At 42.5% G+C, this 25,356-nt stretch overlaps 1 protein-coding gene across 2 annotated transcripts in view; it reads left to right on the top strand.

Moving 5' to 3' along the window:
• The window catches only part of LOC132894328 (protein max-like), a 34,366-nt gene that overhangs the window by 7,635 nt on the left and 1,375 nt on the right, over positions 1–25,356 (top strand). The window contains exons 3-4 of one of the 2 annotated variants that reach the window (XM_060934000.1): positions 4,718–4,825; positions 14,496–14,634. In XM_060934000.1, coding sequence (XP_060789983.1) covers positions 4,718–4,825; positions 14,496–14,634 — 247 coding nt within the window. The remainder of the gene's footprint in view (positions 1–4,717; positions 4,826–14,495; positions 14,635–25,356) is intronic. The other variant, XM_060934001.1, reaches the window with a different exon arrangement.

Here is a 25,356-nt window from a genome sequence, read left to right on the forward strand (position 1 = left end):
ACTTATCAATCTTTTCGGTTTTTAGCCATGTCGAATGTGGTTCATACGGTCCACAGCAGGCGTCGCTTATCTGCACGATCTTCACAAGACTTGTGCGAGACTTCAAACGTGACGTGTCAGCGCGGCCATTTTGAAAACTGTTTACACAGCCGCCAGATCGCCATATCATCCCAATTTAATTTTGAGCTCTGCCAGCTTCATCAGTGATGGCGTGTCAGTCCTGCGCGCTGTGGCGCGTGCGCCTGAAGGCGCGCCGAGTGGACTCCAGCACGCGTGCCGTGAACAAGGCGCACCTGAGCTCAATTAAGGAACTGTGTGTTTACCTATTTAAGGACTGTGCTGATGCATTTGTATCGCGAAGTATTAAGGCCTCTGCATGCTCTTGCGACAAGGCTTTCGCAGATAGCTTTTCGCAGACAGTTGTAATTTATTGTTGAGCGGGGAGTAATAGGCGTGCGCGATGTTATTCACCGGCACAACGCAAGGGGGTGCGAAGTCGCTAGGAGTAGTTGGTGGGTGTGGTTAGTGGAGTGTTTATCCTCCGGTTACTTATAATGACTAGAACTTTTTTTTTTTTAATAATGACTAGAACTGGAGTCGTATAGATGTACGTACTTCCTCAATCAACCGCTCTTCATGCTGCTCCATCTTCGCTCGTGTTTTTAAAAATGCCGGTCGTGAAAACAAAACAAACCGGGAAAGTAGTGAAGCGGAAGTGCGTGTACAGCGGATGTAGAGTGGACCAATCGGAGCCCTCTTGTCTGCGAGGCTTCTGCGGTGGTCACAATTTTTGGGAGGTGCGCGCAGAGCGTCTGCGAAGGTGGGGGGGCTACGCAGACACTATCTGCGACACCGTCTGCGAGGACTGGATTGTCAGCATAAATTGGCCTTTATGATACGCATTTACGCATTACCAAGCCTTTCTACCCATTGTCTTGATGTCCTGTTTCACGGTCCTTGCGCCTGTTTCTCGTTCTTATTCTCGCTTAGCCTTTGATGTACTGTTTGAGCCCTTTTGCCTGTATTCTCGTTTGTGATCTAGCCTGCCGTTTTGGATTGTTTGCCTGTGTACATATTGTTCTGCACTTTATTAAACTGTATACTTCTGCACATACATCCGCCTCCCTCGCGTAGGTGACGTGGAAATTATTCCATCCGACTTCGAACCAACATGGAGTAGAGAAGTGTTGGAAAGACGACAGGATTAGGACGAGTCCGTTGTGCTGGTATTTACGTCATTACTGTCGCACAATTAAAACGTGCCAGATCGGGCGGCCGGTGGGTTTTCAAAATAATAAATACATGTATGTATTTTTGTGATAAATGCATATTATACTGAGCGCGTTTCCCACAATCCTCACTAAGGTTTTGGACAGCGCTACAAAATGGCGTCTCCACTTTATAGTGCCCTATATAGTGAGTAGGGAGCGATTTCGGACACAGGGAAAACTTCCGGCTTGATTACGTCAGCATCTGAAGGAGGGCGCGTGTGTCTTTTGACAGATGTTGGTCGTTTTGATTTCCGCTGTATGTTTTACTTCCGTCCTACGATGTCTCACACAGGTCTCAGCGAATCTCGTTTACGGCCATTGCTTTGACATACGGACTGATCTATATTACATAGTAGGGATGGCGAAAACTAAAAAAAATCTTGACCGACCACCGAGCCTCATTAGCCGGTTAAAGTCGGTTAACCTATGAGTTTAAAATTCTAGAATTGGAATTATTAGAATCTATTCTAAATCTAACCGCGAGCATCCGGACATTCAGTCCCAGTCGCTGCCCTCCACTCACATTACCCTTTTCTACAGCGCGAAACGTTTAGTCAAACGCGGCACTGATGTCGAGGGGTTTGTATTGGAGCGGAGGACAAATGGCTCCAGCTTAGAGACAGTTTCAGTTGGCCATGATGGCGTTGAAAATAGTCAAGTGCTAGAAGTAGTACATAACATTCAGTGATGGGAATAACGGCGTTAAAATAAAGGCTGTTATAACGCCGGGTAGTCTAATTAATTAGCTACAATCGTTATAACGCCGTTACCAATATCAACACGCCGTTACTGCATGGTATTGAAGTTGCTCTGAAGCCGTCACCGACTTGGCTCACAGACATAAAAGCTGCGTTTGTCACTCCCCCTCCAGACACCGCTGTCAGTTCATTCTCTCCCCTTCCCTCCAAAAGTCGGCATCTGCGCCTTTAGTTTGCGTGGAGAGATATGATCTGCAATAACATGCATTGTTGGCTACAGACCGAAACATACTTTCAGAATGCACTGGCCAAGGTAGGACTAAACTCCATGTGCCTTCGAATAATAATTAAAAAAAACAGAATAGTAATTTGTAAGCTAAAAAGCCTGTGTCTACACTTTTCTTTCGCCAAGTGGCAGCTGTGTTCAACTGGGGCGGGAGGGCGGGACATGACTGAATGGGTGTTTCTGATTTGTCAGCTGTCGTCCTTACACCGCATGGCGTGCCCCAAGTGTTTACAACACAGAATTCCAGGTTCTCCGCTCCAAAATTGGCGGCTTCAAAACGATGGATTTTTTTTTTTTTTTTAACAGACAACCAAAAAAAAAATTAACCAGTTGATGTTGATTCGGTCAAACGGTCATCGGTTAACATCCCTATTACAGAGCATATTTCAAACACTCATAACTTGCTATAGCAGTGACAAAATACCTGTCAGAAATGCATTCTTACATTTTATAATATGAGAAATAGAATTTTGATGATTTAAAAAAAACATTTGCCTTCAGTTCCCCTTTAAATCTCACTTGACTGTTGGCAGTGTTCCAACAGTTTCCAGTTTATGATGGGCGTCTGTGCCTTGATGGTTCCTGAACATTCCTCTCAGCTGAGGGTGACTGTTTGGGGGTCGTCGTCTCCCCCCCAGCAAAGTGGCTACACCTCCCAATAACTTGTACTCGCATACAGTTGTTTGAAGTGGTGATCTTGGAAACTGCAGTTGTTTAGAAATGACTTCATGACACGTTCCTGAGTTGTGTAACTTTTTATGATCCTCTTTTAGATCTGCACTGAAAAGGCTCAACATTAACTTGTTAATCCGCTTGTCCAGTCGGATAAGCAGCAAGATTTTTTTCCCTTGTCCTGACCATCACCTTTTTATTATCGCTATATATTTACGTGTTCAACGAAGGGAAAGTGGTTAACAAACTTTATCAAAAAGCAGGTGTAGTTATGATCATTGTGCTTTTAATGATTTTATAATTTTTCAATAAAGCTCAAACCGTAACGAACAAAAGCTATCCAGTGCCCCATTATGATGCACATGTTATAACCCATTACCTGATCTGCAGTGTTAAGAGCTGGGATTGTCGTCTTTTTCACTTTCTTTCAGTGAACTGAAACCAAAAGAAAACGAGTCGGCCGTGATAAAGGCGACAGGATCACACTGTGAATGAAAACAAACCGTAAGTGAATTCGGCACTGTTGTAAAATTCCCGCAAAATATTTTACGACATTTGTGATGGTTAACGTGAACCATCCAAAAGAAAAACACTCTGACTGACTGAATAAAATGATTCGCCACAGATATTTATTTTATGGAGGTATTTGATCGCCATTTCTCTGATTTTGATGAATTCAATGTCTAACCAGATGATCTAATTAGATATTACACCGTGGTTATTTTTACATACACATCTGCTGTACTTGGCTTCCCCGGAATGTCGTCAACAATAACACTGCCGCATCACTGAGGTGGTTGAACTGGTTTTGTTGGAATTTTATTGATGTGTAAATCTTGAATAATTGCTACTGAAATGGTAATATTCAACAAATATTCAGCTTGTCCTGTCAGGCAGGCGGATCTGGATTTGAATTGTCCGGACCAAACATTTGGTTGTCCTGACAGTCAGACATGTCAAGATCTGCACTGAGCTCCTGAGACTTTCCCGTTGTACTTTCTGTTGGTCAAGCCAACGATTTGCTGTCAAACAAACCCTTTTCATGTTGTGCATCGAGAAGTTACCAGCTGTAGTTAATCATGATCACTAACAGGAAGTTAAGAGGCCTTGGCAAGTTGAGACATTTTGGAATTTTCAGCACCACTGAATTCGTGATCTAATTGAGTGCATGTATATGTATAGTTTTGATGCAGTGATTGTTTTGTTTTTTTTAAACTTGTGCACCAATATTTTTCACTTTTTTTTTTTTTTTGTGCTGTTTGATGTACAGTAATCATTCTGCCACAGGAAAGGATCGGTTCAAAGAAATCATTGAAAGCCCAATATTGGCATGACCATGTCTCTGTATGTAAACTTCTGGTCACAGCTGGATATTATCGTTTAAAATCCTACAAAACTGAGTTTGTAGAAATTAAAGTATTTAACACTGAAAAGGAGGGAAAAACCTGTCCAAGTTTTAACCAGCTGCTCCAGGTCAGAGTTTGTGATTTGTTCGAGTACCGTGATGGTGTTTCAGAAAAGGCAGTTTATCACGATATCGGTGATAAATGGGCCAAAGAGACATATTTTTAAAGCAGTAAAATGAGCATGTTGAAGTCGCTGAGAAACAGTGTCACTGTATCGTGGCCTGTTTGTTTCTCCTGATTATGGCGTTGCTGTTCAGTTCGACAAAGGTCAAATCATGGTGCCTGGGCAGTCTTCTTCATTAGAGGAATTATAGTATGCTATTGTAATTATTATTTTTTTGTGTGTATGTATAAGAACATGGGCTGTTTTTATTTAAACTGCAGGCAGACAAGCGGGCACACCACAACGCACTGGAGCGCAAACGCAGGGACCACATCAAAGACAGCTTTCACAGTTTACGTGACTCTGTGCCTTCTTTACAAGGAGAGAAGGTTGGAGGCTGTTCCTCATTCTTTCTTATTTCTGTTCTATATTAGGTGCAAAATTTACAATGTCTTTTTACTGCTGCTAAGCACTGATGTGGTGGTCTGGGAAAATGACTGAGTTCTGGCAAATTGGCAAAGTTTTTTTTTTTTTGCTTCTACTATTTAATGGTTGTTCCACGAAATCGAGTCGTACGTGAGCCGATAGGCGCCGAGTTGGCTATGAGCCACGCACGATGAGATTGAGTGGAATAATTGTTTTATTCTATCTATGTTCACTGGATTTTGAGAAACGGAGCATTTTTTAATTTTTGCAAAGTTGATTTAAAAAAAAAACTTCACGCAAAACGTCCAACAAAATCATTTCTGCTTAGAATGTAAACAAGCCGGCGAAATGACGGTAGCAATTTCTGAAAAATGCTATAATAATTTTTGAAAAGTAAAAAGACGTTCTTACCATCAAATACATCCCCCTTTTTATTTCGTCCTCAGTTGGTTCAGCAACGCGCGCCGCCATTTTGTTTTTCTCTACTGACGGTATATGAGCTGATTGGCTACGCTACGACTAGGCTATCGGCGCGCACAATTGCTCATATCCAGTGAAATGTGTATAGAATAATTATTAATACACCTGAACTTGAACTGTTTCACTGCTGTGTAACTTCATGTACAGACTGCTATATACACTATAGAACTTTACATAAATACCATTAATACTCAGTAACTTTGTGATAAATTCAGCATAAACCAGTACACAATCAGAAAAATATAATATACACACACACACTACTGTGCAAAAGTCTGAGGCGCCCTATTTTTTTCATACAATTTTTTTTAAATGGATTTCTATTTTATGACTTGATCGAGTCAGCGCAAAAACATTTTAGAGCTCCAAATGTTAATTTTCCAGCACAACATTTGTTACAGGAAAAAAAAACCCTGTTTATATCTGAGCAGCATATTACATAAGATGCCACTTTTCAGATTTAAAAAAAAATGGTTACTGGGTTTTGCTGCAAAATTTAAGAAGCAGGCAGTGTGGGAACTAAGGCCAGCCTGGCGGACACTGACTGGTAACTTTTTCGCATTTGTCTGTCTGTATTTTTAAAAGCATCAAACTGGACAGCCCATCAAAAATTGTAAAGATATGGGTCTAATCTACATCTAATTTTCTTTCAGATGTTACACTGGGCGAATACATGTGTTATTTACCAGCTGGGAGGTCCGTATGGTGAAATACCGTGACCAAGGTCTTGAAGGTACTGAGCGAGGCCCTCTGGGCCGAGGTCAGTATTCAAGGCCGAGGTCACGGTATTTCACCATACGGACCGACCTTAAGCTGGTAAATAATAATATATTTACTTTTTTCTTAACCAAATTCTAACGGAAAACGAGAGCGCCCGAAAGGGAAAACCGAGCCGCCATTTTGAATCCTCATTCACGGCTGTAATGCAAATGGCTTCCTCCTCGGTATACATCTGCACTTCCATGGCAGGAAAAAAAACTACATTTTGCCGCCTATGCAGTCCCCTATTTATACAAAATTGAGTCGTTCAGGATTCAGCCATGTTTTTGCTCGGCGTTAGCAAGTTAGAGGTTTTTAGCTTTCTCCTGAAATGTTTTATTTCTTCTTCCTCAGGGTAGTAAAACTCGCTTTTGCTATGAAGCCTGTCATTATCGCTGTCCATGCTGTAAATTAATGCTGTTCTCCTGAGAAATGCTGGCAAAAATTTATAAGATTATCAAAAATCTTATAAATGTTGACAAATTCTACTATGTTTGTTGTTGTGAATGAGCAAGTCGCCAGAGGTCTGTAACCGGGGTCCGTTTCGGACCCACTCGCCAGCCAATCAGAGCGCAGGATTTGATGGAACCCACACTGCGAAAAAAATAAATTGTCGTAACACGGCCTGTGAAACGGGGGACCCCGTGGGCCTGGCTTGAAAAATTCACAACTCGACCACCAATAGTCCTAGCCTCACCCAACTTTCAAGGCACCTCCATCTTCTCGAGACCTTTCGAACCAGCACAGGCATGGCCCGATCCGACATCAGCAGCGAGCGTGGATCAGGGAAAGCTTTAGCACGAGCCCATGCTCCAGCTGCTCGCGCGGGGATTTAAAAATTCATAACTCGGCCACCGAAGGTCCTCGCCCCGCCAAGATTTACAGGCACCTCCCCTCTCCCTGAGTCCTTTCGAACCAGCACAGGCCTGGCCCACCACGACCGCCCCTCGGCCTGTTATTTGGCCCCGGATCCCCCGCGTGAGCACTACTCGCTGAAAACAACTTGAATATGAGCCCTGGCTCGAGCCATCCTTTAAAAATTCATAACTCAGCCGCCAAAGGTCCTCGCCCCGCCAAACTTTACAGGCACCTCCCTCTCCCCGAGTGGCACAATAAATAAGACAATACACTGAGTATTCACTGTTGTTTTTATTGCACAATGCAGTTGAACTAGTGTTTTAGGGTTGACGGTATCTGATTGATCCAGTCAGTTGATTAAGAGTTCAGTTTCCATGAAACTTTGCAGTACAGTATTGTGTTACGTGCCAAACTGCCAGTCAGTTGTTTGTTTGTTTTTTTAAATTCATAATAAGAATGATAGTCATATGCTTTGGAGGCTGTAGATTTATCTTTTAACAGTGTTTTTATTTTCTAAGTCCTAGTCCAGCAGATTTTAGTCTGAATGCCAAATGATATTTCCATGTCTAGTACGGAGTCATTTTGTTGCAAAGTTACTTGGAATCTCGGACTCAATTTTAACTTTTATGTAAGAATAGTTGTATTTCTAAAGAATAGTTGAAATTACTAAATTTCTGATGGACATGGTATAAAAAAAGTCATTGTTGACATAATGTTTCATGAGTGTTAATATGGCCCTTTTTCAGCTCGCTTCAGCTCACTTCAGCCCGACACGGCTCGCGTTTCGACTACCAAAAACCAGCACGACTCAGCTCGCTTCAGCCCTGCTTAGCCCCTAAAACTCGCACCGTTTTGGAGTGGGGCTGAAGCAAGCCAAAGCGAGCCGAGTGAGGTTGGGGGCGTGAGCAGACACTCCCCTGTGCACTGATTGGTGAGGAGGAGTGTCCTCACATGCCCACACACGCCCCGCGAGCACGCTGGGATCTGTAAACCCGGAAGAAGAAGAATTACAAATTACGAGAATTTCTGAAGCCTTATGCGCCTCGCCTCATCTATACGCTCTTGCCAGTATCTGTCCGCGTTGTCGGTGACAACAAGCCACAGCACCAAGACCAGCAACACTAACGACTCCATGTCCTCCATGTTTATTGTTTACTATCCGGGTCGTGAGACTACCGCTTAAAAGGTCACTGATGTCACTGTTTGCGCCGCCTAACGACATCACGTGACGTCCACCCACTTTCGCTAACTCCACCCAATGTGTCCACCCACTTCCAGCCAGCACGGTTCAGTGCAGTTGTAGTCGAAATGCAACTCCAACAGCCCCACTCAGCTTGACTCAGCCCAACTCAGCACGGCACGGCTCAGCCCAACTCAGCCGCGTTTGTAGTGGAAAAGCGGCATTATAGTACCGGTATATGAGTACCAGTAAATTGTAACCAACTGGAACATCCTTACGCCACCATACTTTTTTCTAGACGTGGAACTGACCTGTGTGTATGACTGTTTTCTTGGGTAGAACTTTCAGCATGGTTTTCTCGAATCTTCTGACATTTTCTTGTAAGTAAGATTTAATTTGTAGTGTAATTTGACCTTTTGAAGATCACAAAAATGTGCCCAGAAAGAGCTGAGAAGCCATCTCCAGGCACCTAAAGCCCTTCAGCCCAAAGGCGGGCCCCAGACCCTTGGCCGCGTTATTCTGGGCTTTTGGCCCGTCATTCGAACAGGCTGAAATTTGGACGGACAGACAACATTTCAGACTTGTCTGTCCTGTGTCGGTCTGCTTAAAATTCCTTATTTCCCACACTGAGCAAGTATGACGGTCAAAGTGTCCAGAAGAACTGTGGCTAGTTCTGTAAGATGCTCAGTAAAACCTACAGCTCATTTCCTTATCAAACTGCAATCGTTGTACCCGAGATGACACTTTTTTTTTTTTTTTTAAAGCAAAGGGTCGTCTCTCACCAAATGTTGAATATTTCATTTATTATGGCTTACTGCTGTTGATGGTTTTGTTTTTTTGTTTTTTAAATGTTCAAACATTTAGTTTCATTATTTTTAAGCCATTTTTGGTCGACAGCATTCCTTTCCATGTGCCGAAGGCTTTTGCACAGTACTGTATGTGTGTATCTATACATCTGTCTAAACTGTGTGCCGTAGTGACCCATTTGGTACCGTTGGAAAGTGGAGGAATTCTGCTCCAGGAATATGTAACACTTTGACAGTAAACCGAACACTGATAACTACACAGGTCTGCAAATGTCAACTTCTTATTGGTTTTATTTTTAAAAGAACAGAATCCGGCCTAAACATGACTAAAAACCAGCTGTAACAATTTTGTGTACGTTATACATGAGTTTCTTCTCACTTGCTGCATCCAGGTGTATGCACTAATGAGCTTTTACGCAGGTGTGTATTAGATCAAATACTACTATGTGAATAAAACCAATTTTATTGTAGTTTGAAGTTTTAGCAGTTTCTTTTATTATATGTAACTGCGATTTTAATATCTCATTATCTCTAGCCACTTTATCCTTCTACAGGGTCGCAGGCGATTTTAATATTCTTCATGAAATTTGAATTTCATCCATTAACATTTACCGAAAGAAAAATGCGTAACTCTAACATAAAATAATGTCGTAGGAAATCCCAGCAAATTCGACTTCTCAAAAAATCAGCGTGTATGATACACGGGGTTTCCCGACTACTGAGACCAGAATAGTGGTCTGCCCTGATAATGGCGACCAATACATGAGACCGTTTTCACGGTCTGTGGTGTTGAGATTCCATATTTTCCAGGCTGATCTAGTGGTGCAGTGGTGAAAGGGTTAATAAACCGTAAATACATTTCAGTAAAACAACATGGAAATTTTATTTAATTTTTTTAATTTACTTTGTTATTCTTGTCCAAGTCAAGCTATCTAAACCTTCCTCGCTAATATCCTCATACAGTGAGTGTCAGGCTTTGGTCAGGTTAATGAATAGCTACATACACGCTGTAGTGAAACTGACATCAGCCTCATGTTCTTCCGTTTCACTTTTGAGGGTAAACAGACTTTTTAAAATGCTGTTACTTGTTACTGGTTGAGCTGCATGTAAAAGAGGAACATATTTCAAAAATTTAGTTTTCAGAATTACACAGTACCAGTCAAAAGTTTGGACACGCCTTCTCAGTCGATGGGTTTTTCTTCATTTTGTTAATTAAGACACTTCCCCTGTGTCCGAAATCACTCCCTACTCGCTGTGTAGTGGACTATGGACCCTTTTCACGTGACGTCACGACAAACACGGCCGCCATTTTGGACGTGTACTACCAGTAGTTTACCATAGCCGGCATTGAGGAACGGCAGCAAAGAAAGTGTTTATTTTCAGCAAGACTTCCATCATGCCACTATATTGTTGTGCACCTGGATGTAGTAACCATCAACAAACAAGGCAAGGTTTATCATTTTATCGGATCCCGACAGAGAAGATGGATAGCGGCCATTAACGGGAAAGATTGGCAGCCCTCGGCATACCAACGCTTGTGTAGTGACCACTTTGTTGGAGGTAAGACGAATAAAATTAGCCAGAAAAGGCATTACATTGCTGTTAACATTCTGTGGCGGCGAGTGTGTAAGCAAATAGGCTAAAATAACCCATTGTAACCTCTTTGTTCTTCTGTAGTAGCTATTGTTGACTAGCTAATGTCAACAACATAGTAGCTAGTATGTTACTGTAGCAATGTTTACGTTCAGTCATTTGGATGACTGTTAACCTTTCAGTCTCAAGTTTTTCCTTTACTGGATTTACTAGTTTACTGTAATTATGATCCGGCAGCTATTTACACCGGATCCAGTGTAAATAGCTGCCGGAGCCAACGTCCGAGAATTAAGCAGCGCGCTCCGGCTTGCTCCCGGAGTGCTCCGGCCGAGGTTCCGGAGCTCGCTCCGGCTTGCTTGCCCTCAAATTAAGCGGCTTGCTCCGGAGCAAGCCGGAGCGCGCTGCTTAATTTGAGGGCGAGCAAGCCAGACCGCGCTGCTTAATTTGAGGGCGAGCAAGCCGGAGCGAGCTCCGGAACCTCTGCCGGAGCACTCCGGGAGCAAGCCAGAGCGCGCTGCTTAATTTGAGGGCAAGCAAGCCAGAGCGCGCTGCTTAATTCTCTGACGTTGACTCCAGCAGCTATTTACACTGGATCCGGTGTAAATAGCTGCCGGATCATAATTACAGTAAACTAGTAAATCCAGTAAAGCCGGAGCGCCCTCCGGAACCTCGGCCGGAGCACTCCTGGAGCAAGCCGGAGCGGGCTCCGGAACCTCGGCCGGAGCACTCCTGGAGCAAGCCAGAGCGCGCTCCGGAACCTCGGACGTTGGCGTGTATGTGTATGGCGATGGGTTTTTAACGACATAGGTATACAGATCATGTGGGCCGAAGTCAGGTAAAGACGAGGGCTTCGTGTACTTCTGTACGTCAGTGAACAATCCTGGTGGAAGCAGGTAAACGTTGTTCTCTAAGCCTGCTAACCTCAATTTTTGCAAATACCTCTCCCTCTGCTCACCCTGTAAATGCCCTACGTCGCTGGATAGTGAAGGTGTTTTCTTTATCTCGCTCCTTTTTCTTTTATGTTTTTCGTTTGTCGCCTTCCTCGCATTCAAACTGATTCGAGCCGAAGTCCACTACATGTCCAAAATGGCGGTCACGTTTACGAAGGTCACGTGACTGAAAAGGGTCTATATAGTGAGGTCGCCATTTTGTAGCACTGTCCAACTGTATAGCGAGCATTATTACACCCTATATGGTGCACTCAAAGTATCCCACAATGCATCATGAAAAGTAGTGTACAACCGATGGTCACTAACCAAAGCAATATATCCCATCATGTGTTGCGGTCACGCTGAAAGAAATCAAATCGAAAGCTTCAAATTCGATTTAATAAAAGGCAGCAGCAAAGAAGAAAAGTATTCAGTGTTGATTTAAAAGAACTGAAAGATGCAGCATACACAAAATACTTTGTATTTATTAATGTGGGAAATACGCTCAGTATAATATGGATTTATCACAAAAATACACGCATGTATTTCTTATTCTTGAAAACCCACCGGCCGACTGATCTGGCGGGTTTTAATCGTGCGACAGTAATGACGTAAATAACAGCGCAATGGAGTAGTGTTAGGAAGTGGTTTGTTTTTATTTATTTTATTTTACCAATGAGCTCACTATATAGTGAGTAGGGAGTAGTGAACGAGTGGTTTCGGACACAGGGTTCATGTATTAAAGTGCTAATACATGGGGCCAAATTACTCAATTCTGATTGGTCAATCAAGGAGGGCTTTTTCCCTTAACACGGGGCCGTATTTCTGAAATGCTATTGGCTAGTTCGTTGCTTGGTTACGGTTACAAAAATTAGCAAATTTTGTCTCCAAAATGGCTGACTCAGCAGTGCCACGTTTCGCTATATTTGACGAAGAAATGATAAACCAATCGAAAGCTGCAAGCGAAAATGAAAGTACGAATTTTTGGCTTTCCGTGTTTAAGAAATGGGCCGCAGAAAGATAAATAAACGACTCTCTAGTGGCATATGAATGCTGTGAGTTAGACAAGGTGCTATTGCAGTTTTTTGCAGAAGTGAGGAAAGAAAATGGGGGAAAACTACGAACCAGACTCTCTTAAAGTAATGCAGGCAGCATTGCATCGGCATCTGAGACAAGAGAAATATCCGGGATCAATCCTGAAAAATGTTAAAATCCTGTCCAAAATCCTCGTGTCGTGAGGAAAGACGCTTTAGAACCTGATTCAAACGTGCAAGATAGTCTTGCGCCCTGATTGGTTCAATTATAATACATGGGGTCAAATTACTCAATTCTGATCGGTCAATCAAGGAGGGCTTTTTTTTTAAACACGGGGCCGTATTTCTGAAATGCTATTGGCTAGTTCGTTGGAATGGGTAAAAAGCCAAACAAGTCCAAAAGCCTGACGAAACAAGAAAATGATATTCTGTGGAAATGCAGTCCTCGTGTCGTGTCAGAATTGAGTAATTTGGCCCTATGTATTATAAACAAGTAATCGTATGGTTCCTTGTAAAATTAAGGATCAGTTTCACTCGTGATTTCAAAGTTTTGAAATTGCCCTCGTTGCTTCGCGACTTGGGCAATTTTCAAAACTTCGAAATCACTTGTGAAATTAATCCTTAATTTTACTCGGCCCCATACGATTACCTACACTAATGATGGGTGTCATTTCTGTTTACCTAGTTGAGCGGTTCTTGACATATTATGGATTACTACAGTTGTGGAATGGAGCTATTTACTGTATTTATTATTTACTGTTTGATCTCAGACACATTAAGAAGGCATGAAATTGTACTAATTACCTTTTGACAAGGCATCTGTTAATTGAAAAGCGTTCCAGGTGACTACCTCATGGAGCTGGTTAAGATAATGCCAATAGCTTGTAAAGCGTCAAGATAAACAGTGGCTATGCTGAAGAATCTAAAATATGAGACCTTTTTTGTGTGGGGTTTTTTTTTTTGGGGTTGTTCGTTTACCACACACGTTATTTACCAGCTGGGAGGTCCGTATCGTGAAATACCGTGACCGAGGTCTTGAAAGTACTGAGCGAGACCCTCTGGGCCGAGGTCAGTATTCAAGGCCGAGGTCACGGTATTTCGCCATACGGACCGATCTTAAGCTGGTAAATAATATATATATATATTTTCTTTACCAAATTCTAACGGAAAACGAGAGCGTCTGAAAGGGAAAACCGAGCCGAGTCGCCATTTTGAATCCTCATTCACGGCTGTAATGCAAATTGCTTCCTCCTTGGTATACAAGCGCACTTCCATGGCAGGAAAAAAACTACATTTTGCCGCCTATGTAGTCCCCTATTTATACAAAATTGAGTCATTCAGGATTCAGCCATGTTTTTCTTCGGCGTTAGCAAGTTAGAGGTTTTTAGCTCTCTCCTGAAATGTTTTTTCTTTTTTCTTCTTCCTCAGGGTAGTAAAACTCACTTTTGCTGTGAAGACTGTTATCGCTATCTATGCTGTAAAATGTAATGCTATTCTCCTGAGAAATGCGAAAATAAATGTTGACAAAAATTGCTCCTATGTTTGTTGTGAACGAGTGAGTCACCAGAGATCCGTAACTGGGGTCCATACCGTAGGATACTGACCCGCTCGCCAGCCAATCAGAGCACAGGATTTGGACTGCAAAATAAAAAAAAAAACACATTATTTCATAGTTTTGATGTCTTCAGTATTGTTCTACAGTGTAGAAAATGGTCAAAATACAGAAAAGCCTATGAAACTTGTACACCAGTTTCCCAGGCCGCCACACACTTTTCAGTGCAAAAATGTTTATACTATAAAATTTTATTTCAAGTTGAACACATTGAGTTATTTAGTTCCTGCTTGATTTGAAATATTTGGTTCTTCACTTCAAAAGCTGTCTGATGCACATTAACATGAACAAGCTTTCAGATCTTTAGAGGTCAAAGCATGATTGTCATCTTGATAAATGTGTATATGATGGAACCTCCTGTCATGATTCAGATGTGTGACAGCACTTTGTCAAACAGGCTTCCCGAGCTCAGATTTTAGACAAAGCCACAGAGTACATCCAGTACATGCGCCGCAAGAACCACACGCACCAACAGGACATTGATGACCTGAAGAAACAGAACGCTTTGCTGGAGCAGCAGGGTAAGTGTGCGGATTTTTCTTTTAAAAAAACGTAGTAGGGCCTCAGTGTTTCACATGCTTTTACATCAGGGCTGGAAATGAATAACGTGCCACGTGAGGCGTGGGGTTGGGAACTGAAACTGGGTTCTAAATTGGAACCAAATCCAAAATTTACCAGATACCTGTAAAATGTTTTGGGGATATTTTTTTCTGGTTCTGCTTATCAGTTCTGTGATGACACTTATTATTACAAACAAAAGCTACATGTCTGCGATGAAGTACGTAGCTGTCTGCCAGGACCTGTCTACATGATTGTCATGCATCAACACAACAGCGTGTCCATTTTGTTTAGATACGAGCTAGCATGCATAGCTAATGTCACAACAGTGTGACAGATGAACTTCAGTAAACAGTCAAAAGTCGTTTTGTTCTCTAAACCGTCGCCTTGTTTATTTCGGCCCGCCTGAGCTTGGGGGTGGGGGGCGGAGTTAATAATATTGCAACAACCCATCGAACACTACTGCTCATTTTCACATGATCCAGCCTTTACAGCAGATCTCGCATATAGACTGCCATAATGCAGCACGCATGAGCTCATGACGCAGAGAAATAATACAAATGTATAAAATCTCACAGCCAGGTTGTATTAATTGTTTTCTCATGAGATATATTCGTTCTGTCATTTTAGTTCAATCACGGGCGCGGTTAAAATGAGGGAACGAATTAATAACGCCTGGCCATGAGACGCCTCCTTCCATCCATTTTCGTATCAATAGCAGGGGCTCCATATTAAACCAGAAGTCGTTTTTACCCCATTTGTTCTTTCATTACATTAGAAGTACAGTCTAATCTCAAATAATTTTAACATTTATTCAACTTTCTATATTAATGTTGCCAGAAAATACTTGTACAGTTCCACTGAAAATGATTTTGAAGTAACCGGTGACCTATAGGATAAAATTACACCTTCTGTTATAAAATCCTGATCTATTTTTCTTTTGCAGTAAACTGCAGCCGGCTGTTTCTCCGACACTCATCTCAATATACAGTGGTGTGAAAAAAGTGTTTGCCCGCTTCCTGGTAGAGCCCTGCACTCCCGTGGGAGTCCCGTGGGACCCGATGCAAAGCAGTGCGGCGTGGGACAAATTTTGAAAGCTCATTGCGGGCGGGAGGGGGAGTGCACAATGCGGGAGCGGGCGGGAGAGGTGATGAGCTGCAGTCCTGCTAACTAAAAACGTGTTTAAAATAAAATTTATAAATTATTAATTTATGTCTGTCATATATAATTTGTGCTGGATATTTTATTTGGCATTAATAAAAACATTTTAAGATGCCTAAATTTGCGGATGTGGTCTAATCTCGCGTACGTTTCCGATTCCTTTCCGCTCTTCCGTGTTTGAGATCTCCGATCATGGCAGAAGAGCAGAGCTCCTCTAGTGAAGCTCACAGTGCTTCAGAAGTAAGTGCTGCTTTAAAAAGAGGTACATTTACCGTTAAGTCAAGAGTCCTGAAATCAGACATTTGGAAGTCGTTCTCACTCGTGTGAGGGAAATAACGCGAACGTCTGCATCATGCGGGATTTGCGGGCGGGAGCAGGACTGAAAATCATAATTCTTTGCGGGAGCAGGACTGAAAATTCTGTCCCGCGCAGACCTCTACTTCCTGGTTTCTTTTTTTTTTTTGCGCATGTTTGTCACAGGGGCGGCACGGTGGTGTAGTGGTTGGCGCGGTCACCTCACAGCAAGAAGGTCCGGGTTCGAGCCCCGTGGCCGGCGAGGGCCTTTCTGTGCGGAGTTTGCACGTTCTCCCCGTGTCCGCGTGGGTTTCCTCCGGGTGCTCCGGTTTCCCCCACAGTCCAAAGACATGCAGGTTAGGTTAACTGGTGACTCTAAATTGACCGTAGGTGTGAGTGTGAATGGTTGTCTGTGTCTATGTGTCAGCCCTGTGATGACCTGGCGACTTGTCCAGGGTGTACCCCGCCTTTCGCCCGTAGTCAGCTGGGATAGGCTCCAGCTTGCCTGCGACCCTGTAGAACAGCATAAAGCGGCTACAGATAATGAGAGGAGATGAGATGTTTGTCACACGTAAATGTTTCAAATCATCAAGCAAATTTAAATATTAGACAAAGATAACACAAGTAAACACAAAATGCAGTTTTTAAATGAAGGTTTTTATTATTAAGGGAAAAAAAATCCAAACCTACATGACCTTGTGTGAAAAAGTGATTGCCCCCTCAGCCTAATAACTGGTTGGGCCACCCTTAGCAGCAATAATCAAGCATTTGCGATAACTGGCAATGAGTCTTTTACAGCGCTGTGGAGGAATTTTTGGCCCACTCATCTTTGCAGAATTGTAATTCAGCCACATTGGAGGGTTTTCGAGCATGAACCGCCTTTTTAAGGTCATGCCACAGCATCTCAATCGGATTCAGGTCAGGACTTTGATTAGGCCACTCAAGTCTTCTTTTTGTTTTTCTTAAGCCATTCAGCGGTGGACTTGCTGGTGTGTTTTGGATCATTGTCCTGCTGCAGAACCCAAGTGCGCTTCAGCTTGAGGTCATGAACAGATGGCCGGACGGACGTTCTCCTTCAGGATTTTTTGGTAGACAGCAGAATTCATGGTTCCATTTACCACAGCAAGTCTTCCAGGTCCTGAAGCAGCAAAACAGCCCCAGACCATCACACCACCACCACCACCATATTTTACTGTTGGTATGATGTTCCTTTTCTGAAATGCTGTTACTTTTACGCCAGATGTAATGGGACGCACACCTTCTAAAAAGTTCAGCTTTTGTCTCGTCAGTCCACAGAGTATTTTCCCAAAAGCCTTGGGGATCATCAAGATGTTTTCTGGCAAAACTGAGACAAACCTTTAAGTTCTTTTTGCTCAGCGGTGGTTTTTGTCTTGGAACTCTGCCATGCAGGCCATTTTTGCCCAGTCTCTTTCTGATGGTGGAGTCATGAACACTGACTGACTGTAACTGAAGCAAGTGATGCCTGCAGTTCTTTGAATGTTGTTGTGGGGTCTTTTGTGACCTCTTGGATGAGTCGTCGCTGAGCTCTTGGGGTAACTTTGGTCGGCCGGCCACTCCTGGGAAGGTTCACCACTGTTCCACGTTGTCGCCATTTGTGGATAATGGCTCTCACTGTGGTTCGCTGGAGTCCCAAAGCTTTAGAAATGGCTTTATAACCTTTTCCAGACTGATAGATCTCAATTACTTTGTTTCTCATTTGTTCCTGAATTTCTTTGGATCGCAGCATGATGTCTAGCTTTTGAGGATCTTTTGGTTGACTTCACTTTGTTAGGCAGGTCTTATTTAAGTGATTTCTTGATTGAGAATGGGTGCGGTGGTAATCAGGCCTGGGTGTGGCTAGAGAAATCGAACTCAGCTTTCCAAAGATGTGATAAACCACAGTTAATTAATGTTTTAACGGGGGGGGGGGCATCACTTTTTCACACAGGGTCATGTAGGTTTGGATTTTTTTCCCCCCTTAATAATAAAAACCTTCATTTAAAAACTGCATTTTTGTTTACTTTGTCTAATATTTAAATTTGTCTGATGATCTGAAACATTTAAGTGTGACAAACGTGCAAAAAAAAAAAGAAATCAAAGGGTGCAAACACTTTTTCACGCCACTGTACAGTATCTGTGCTGCGAGTATAACTCTGGCTCGTAGATTACAACCAGAAACGAGAACTCTTCACATCCCTATTAGCTAATCCTGTTTATTAGCTAATCTTTATTCTTATTGGATACCAGCTGCTTTAATAAAATGTGCTTGATATTCATTTAAAAAGAAACGCTTCTTTATGATCAATATAAATGTTATTACTCATCAGTGCGTTCACTTAAATTATTTATTTTTCTCCATCCTATTCTTTAAGAGTTCTCTGCCTCAGGTGAGGTGAATAATAACTGAGAGGAAGTCGAGGTTATTATTCACTGATGTTCACTGAGCCTGAAGCAGATAATTGTTTTATCATCAATACACAGGTGATTTTTTTTTTTTTAATTAATTTTAAAAAAAATTTAAAGTTGGATTTGAAAACAATCACTTATTTGAAATCTTAAAAGCAGCATGCACGATCATGCACGTAGACTTGTCACATCTCTATGCCAAGTCACATAAAATACTTGTGTTTTGAAATGGATAAAATAAATCACAATTCCACCTTACCTTTGAATATTTTTAGTGCTTTTCAGAACAGCTTCCCCCCCTTCATAATTTGTAATTTTTCCTCATTTACGGTAACGAAGCCATCGCCATTTTGCCGAGTCGCTCGAGGTGATTTATTGAGAAATAGTCGGAGTTTCTCGATCAATCAGCACACGCAGTTTTCTATAATCACCTGTGTATTTATACTAAATTTATTATTATTATTATTATTATTTATTCTAGAATCAAAAGTGGGAATTGATAAGCAGAATCATGATCGATAAAACTCAAATGATACTCAACCCTAACGAGGAGCAGGTAACTCTTAATTTAAACCTAATGTGCTGCTCATCAAAAAAAAAAGTGTCGGTTTTGTATCCTCTCCAGATGTGCCAACATCAGGGGTTTATATTAAAAAAATGTTCTGTTTCCGGTCCACCGGCCGGGTGAGTGCCGTTTGTGCGGTTGAAATTTTTTTTTTTTTTTAACGCCGTTTTTTTTTTGACATTTTTGGGGGGGGGGTTCGTAAATCTAAAATCGATCTTGACATTTACGCATTCCGTGCAGAATATAGAATCGAATCAGCTCTGCGCATGCGCCGTGCGGCACAAAAAAATGGCAGCCACCATGAAGGAAGGAGATCCGGAGTTATCAAACATTTGCTTAAGTGTGAAATTGCAAAATGGTATTCTAGCGAACAACAAAATAGTAAAGATTCAGAAAAACAAATCATTCAGTGATCATTTTAATAGTGTAATTTCATCCGAACTAGGCCTAACGCTCGATTTAGAGCTACAAAAAGTCCGTGTGTCGGACCATCACAAACCATTACTGGAAAATTCGTTTGATCTTGATCCATCCGAGACGTTACAAACAGCTTTTGAGTTTTGTTTTGCGAAATTCATTTCTTATCCATCCATATATAAAATAAAAATCCCTCCCTCCCTACTGAAAAATTTTTTTGCTCACCTGGTGGACAGAAAACGGATTTTTTTTAAGGATGGCCTGAAGTCACAGCAACTTTTCAAATTGCCAGTAATGCTGTGGAAAAGTGCAGCTGAATAGATCGTGAGGAGACTGCTGACTGCCCTCTTCCACATACATGAGCTCACAGCCGCTAATGATTTGACTAGTATCACATCTGACCACGGATGGCTACGACTTTTGTCATCTTCAGAGCAAAAACGTCCAGTTCTGTGCAGCCCATCTGTGAAACCTGGATGTATGTAATGGTGCCAGAAGAACTGGCTCATTCGTTATTAACTTCAGAACTGGTCCTGACAGTAAAGGCTGTAGGCATGTAAAGAGATATCGTGTGACGATCAAGTGCGATAGAAATTTGATTATTCGAATCGATGACCTGTGATGATTATCAGGCTGCATGACCCCTTGGTTTTTCCTCACTGTAATTGTGTTTACACAGCAGAGGGTGCAACGATGTAAAATAGCATGAATACACGTGACTTGACCGTAGGCGGAAGTAACGCAGCGCTAATTCTGCTAAAGCCTAGGTCACAACCGGACGTACGATTTTTTTGGCCGTGCGATTTTTGGCGTTTCCCAAATCGCTGCCTTTTTTTTTTTCTTTTTTTTTTGTTCTGTTCGTGGAGAAAGACGCACGTTGGCCGTAAGTTTGTCTTGCAACCTGAAAAAAACGTAAGCGCCCGTAGAGTGAGTTTGACATGACAAAGAACCTCTGCAGCCAGTCTACGGCTCGAAAATCAGCACGTCACACACGCGCCCTCCGTGCGTTTCTTGCGTTTTTTGCACGTAGACCGGCCGTAGGGGCACGGACGGACGGTTGTGACCGAGGCTTAAAACGCATATATAAACGGCTCAAAAAATGGGTAAGAGCTGTCGTGCGACTGACTGTACAAATAGATTTAGCAAGAAATCGGAGCTCTGTTTCACAAGCAGCTCCTGGGCTCTTGAATTTCTGCCCCCAGAGCTACACTGAAGCAGCCACATCGTGCCAAATAGTGAACTTGGCCAAGTAAATCACCTGATCTGAAGCCCATTGCAAAACGCTAAACTGGGGAAGCTTTCCAGACTCTGAATGGATCCTAGACAACCAACCAAACAAATTTTCCACCACAGCAATACACATTTACACACTTTGTGCCATGCAATTATAGGAAAACAATGAGAACAGTCAAGTTTTCATATAACGGCATGCACCATGCTGTGGTGTTCTCCATTTATACAGGAATTCCAGGCTTTTCTAAAGCCACTCTCGTTACTAGTTGCTAGGCATCTTTCCTGGTAAATGCAGCCATGTTCAGTTCTGGCTTGTTTAAGAGGCTTCAGATACCTTCGCTTGTTTTATTAGAAGAAATCTAGTGGTGTTCATGCTGGGTGATAAATGTAGGTGAAGAGATGGAAACATTTCTAAGGAGAAAATCTGACAAATTGCCATTGTTCTGTGATATCACAGCATGAAGTGCATAGATCACTGTGGTAGATTTCTTTATTTGGTTGGTTGCGTATCATTTCATTTGGTCCCTGAAGTCTGTGATCTGTTCAAATTTTGAAAGTCTTCCCTGGATTATTTAGTCTTTTGCCGTGGGGTTCGGATCAGGTGATTGACTTGGCCAAGGTTATTTCAGGGAATAACACATCATGGTGCATGCTGCTGGAGGAAGAATCGACTGGTTTCATTGTTTTACTAGAATCGCATGGCACAAAGTGATGGGGTGGACAGGCTTGTAGTACTCGAGTCCGACTTGTGCTCTGATTTTAAAGTGCATATCACGGGTAAATTCAGGAGCAAGATCAATGTAATTCTCCTATTTTATATTAAACTTTGGTCAAATATCTGTCACACTTTTTTTGCATTTTGTGCCATTTTTTTTTTTTTTTTACCTTGCGCAATACCAGAAAAATTCTGTTGAAATCAAGCCATTTGAGGCGAATTGGTCCGCCTCTGAAATAACTTGGCATTTGGATTTCCTGGCAAACATTGATTTTCGTGACGTCGCGTGCGGGACGCCTCCTTCTGAATCCTACGTCAGCGCTGGTTTGTTTATGAGAAAACGACCTGGTGGTTTTCTGCAAATTTCTTCAACGCTATCACGTAATTATTAAAATGGCTAACAGATGTATCGTAGGAGGGTGTAGCAACATTACATTCTTCATCCAAAGGTGAAGTAACATTGCACTCAGGTGACAATTCCATATTTCAATGCAAAATCGCTCGCTGCTAAACTTGGTCTACACAGGCTGTGCACCGAAACCGTGCAAAGCTCTCGCAGCCTGCTGGCGCTTCCGCAGGTAACGTCACGAATCTGGCTCCAGACTCCCTTGGGATTTTTCCAGACGCGTTTTTGTCATTTTATTTTTTTCTGCTGTAGACAGATGGCCTTGTGCAAAATTACCCTTCTGGATGAGTGTGTAAAGGGACATACTTTCATATAAAAAAAAAAATAAATTTGGTCCAGGATATGCACTTTAAGGACTCATGACTTGACTTGGACTTGAGCACTGATGACTCGGACTTGTGCATTAACTGCATTCGGACTCGTAAATTGGAGACGAGGACTGGTTTTTTGTAACATGCCATTAATAATTTGGCATAAGAAAAGATTTATATCTACATTAATTTTTGTACTAATTTCGTGCAAGAATGTCACACCTCTGCGTGCATCAGATAGACTCTCGGGACAGCACGCGCCAAGCGGACTCTCGCACATGCGCTGTAAATGACTCGCACCTGTACAGGATTAGGGTGCAATCAGCGCACCTATATAAAGACTGCAAACACACACATACTTTGTGAAGTATTGAGTCGCGTTGCTGACACATTACTGAGCCTTATTTCCTTGTTTGGTTTCCTGATCCTTGATTTCCTGTTTCTCGTCTTTGATTCTGCCGAGTCTACGATAGCCTGTTTGTGCCTCACGACCTGTTGCCTGTTTCACCATTTTGCAACTTTGCCTGCCGTTCTGGATTGTTTATCTGTCTAATAAAAACACCTTCTGCACTTACATCTGTCTCGCAACCATCTCTGACAGAATACTTCGCACTCCCTGACAAAGAGAAGCACATTCACCTGGTCATACGTCATGTTCAGGAACAGACTAACGTTAATGGGGCTAAAACGGCCACCGTCAAACGGCGCGGTTGGAGTCGACTCAAAATTTTCTTTAATGACTTGGACTTGAACACTGGGGACTTAAGACTGGACTCGGACCCGAGGTTTAGTGACTTGACTACAACGCTGGTGGTGGAAAGGTTGGTTGTCTAGGATCCATTGAGATTAAAGAAATCTTTTCTGGTTCGGTGTTTTGCAAGGGGTTTGGATCAGGTGATTGACTTGATTTGGCCAAGTTTGTTTCAGTATTTGGCACTATGTGGCTGCTTCAGTGTAGCTCTGGGGGCAGAAATTCAATAGGTAAGGAGCTGCTTTGTGTGACTTGACTGTATGTAGCAACAGTTAACGTGGGACCTTCATCTCGCACTTGAAGTGCATATCCTGGACCAAATTCGGTTGTTTTTTTTTTTTTTTTTTTTAATATGGAACTATGTCCCTTTACACACTCATCCAGAAGGGTAATTTTGCACAAGGCCATCTGTCTACAGCAGAAAAAAATAAAATGACAAAACGCATCTGGAAAAATCCCAAGGGAGTCTGGAGCCAGATTCGTGACGTTACCTGCAGAAGCACCAGCAGGCTGCGAGAGCTTTGCACGGTTTCAGTGCACAGCCTGTGTAGACCAAGTTTAGCAGCGAGCGATTTTGCATTGAAATATGGAATTGTCACCTGAGCGCAATGTGGGAAACGATGAGTAGTAATCCCATCAAGATTGGTGTTGCTACACCCTTCTACGATACATCTGTTAGCCATTTTAATAATTACGTGATAACGAAGAAATTTGCAGAAAACCACCAGGTCGTTTTCTCATAAACAAACCAGCGCTGACGTAGGATTCAGAAGGAGGCGTCCCGCACGCAACGTCACGAAAATCAATGTTTGCCGGGAAATCCAAATGCCAAGTTTTTTCAGAGGCGGACCAATTCGCCTCAAATGGCTTGATTTCAACTGAATTTTTCTGGTATTGCGCAAGGTAAAAAAAATTGCACAAAATGCGACCGATATTTGACCAAAGTTTAATATAAAATAGGAGAATTACATTGATCTTGCTCCTGAATTTACCCGTGATGTGCACTTTAAACAAGGAGGGAAAACTCCAGCCCTTTTTATAAGTCTGGAGAGGACACTGTACTTGATCACATGTTTACCATGTTGGTTTTCTAACTTGTCCCCAACACACGAGTAGAGTGACATCACTCACTGCTTTTCTAAAAAGACTTCTTCTTTTTCTTCACTAAATTTTCTAAGTCATCTGTTGCCCCAAAAAAAGAGAACTCGCAGCAGCAGCACTTTTTAAAAATAGGATTATATTGCCTCATGTTAAGGCAGCCTATTACTGACTTGACTGTCCTGCTTCAAACTGATTTTACGGTCAGTTAAGCTTTGAATAGACAACTTTTTAACTTCAGGATTGTTCCTACTACTGCTATGAATGTGCCTTCCATAGCGGTATTAGGAATAATTCTGAAGTGAGCGATGAATGTGCCAGTTCTTCTGGCAGCAGTAAATCTGCATGTTTTGGCTCTGAAGTTGCGTAACAGAAAAGCACTCGATTGAGAATTGAAAATTACGAGCTTGAATCCTGACAATGCCGCAGACTCCTGTGGCAAGGAGTCCAAGAGGTGAGCAATGTGTGAGCATCTGTGTGTATGTGGAAGAGGGCAGTCGGCAGTCTCCTCAGAATCTGTTCAGTGTCCCTGGTCCATAGCGTGAGCAGCAGTTTGAAATGTTGCGAGTTTTTTTTTTTTTTAAGGTGTCTCAAGGGGTGTTCACACGGCACGTATTTGCATCAATGCTGCACCGATGTATTTTGTTGCGATATATCTTACACCAGTGTAAATTTTGTGGAGCGTTCACACTTCACAAACCTGCTTACTAGAGAGAAGCGTGTTGGCACCGGTGCAGCCCCACTTGCGTTCACACGGCAGTTTTTGCGACCGTGCTATATGATAGTAATAATGCAGAAATGAAATGTGCGCATGCGTGAAAATGTACTTCCTTTTCCCGGTTGTCATGGCATCACCAAGCGCCGGGAAAACAACGTGGATGAAGACACCAGTGTTGCCAGATACTGCTGACGTTTTCCAGCCCAAAATGTGTTCAAATCTGCCAAAATGCACTTAAAACCGCCCAATCTGGCAACACTGGAAGACACGCAGTTCTGTTGTTGATATTTGCCATTTTGGAAGCACAAAATACCAGGATGCAAATTATGCAATGCCCGTATGTAATCAACTCTCCTCACGCGTAGCGAGTCTACCCCTGTAGCGTTCAGACGTCCCATTTTATATCGGTGCTGCCCCACAAACTAGCATTTACTCCGGAGTAAATTTCTTAAACCACCTCCCGAGCAGGGTTAGATTTGCACCGGTTTAAGCAGCTTTCAGTGGCTGCACCGGTATAACTTTGTACCGTGTGAACGCTCTACCGGGGCAGCCCCGGCGCTACACCGGAGTAAAAGTTGCCGTGTGAACACCCCTTCAGAGCAAGCATGTG

Source organism: Neoarius graeffei, chromosome 11 (assembly GCF_027579695.1).
Source record: "Neoarius graeffei isolate fNeoGra1 chromosome 11, fNeoGra1.pri, whole genome shotgun sequence".
NCBI classification, from domain to species: Eukaryota; Metazoa; Chordata; class Actinopteri; order Siluriformes; family Ariidae; genus Neoarius; species Neoarius graeffei.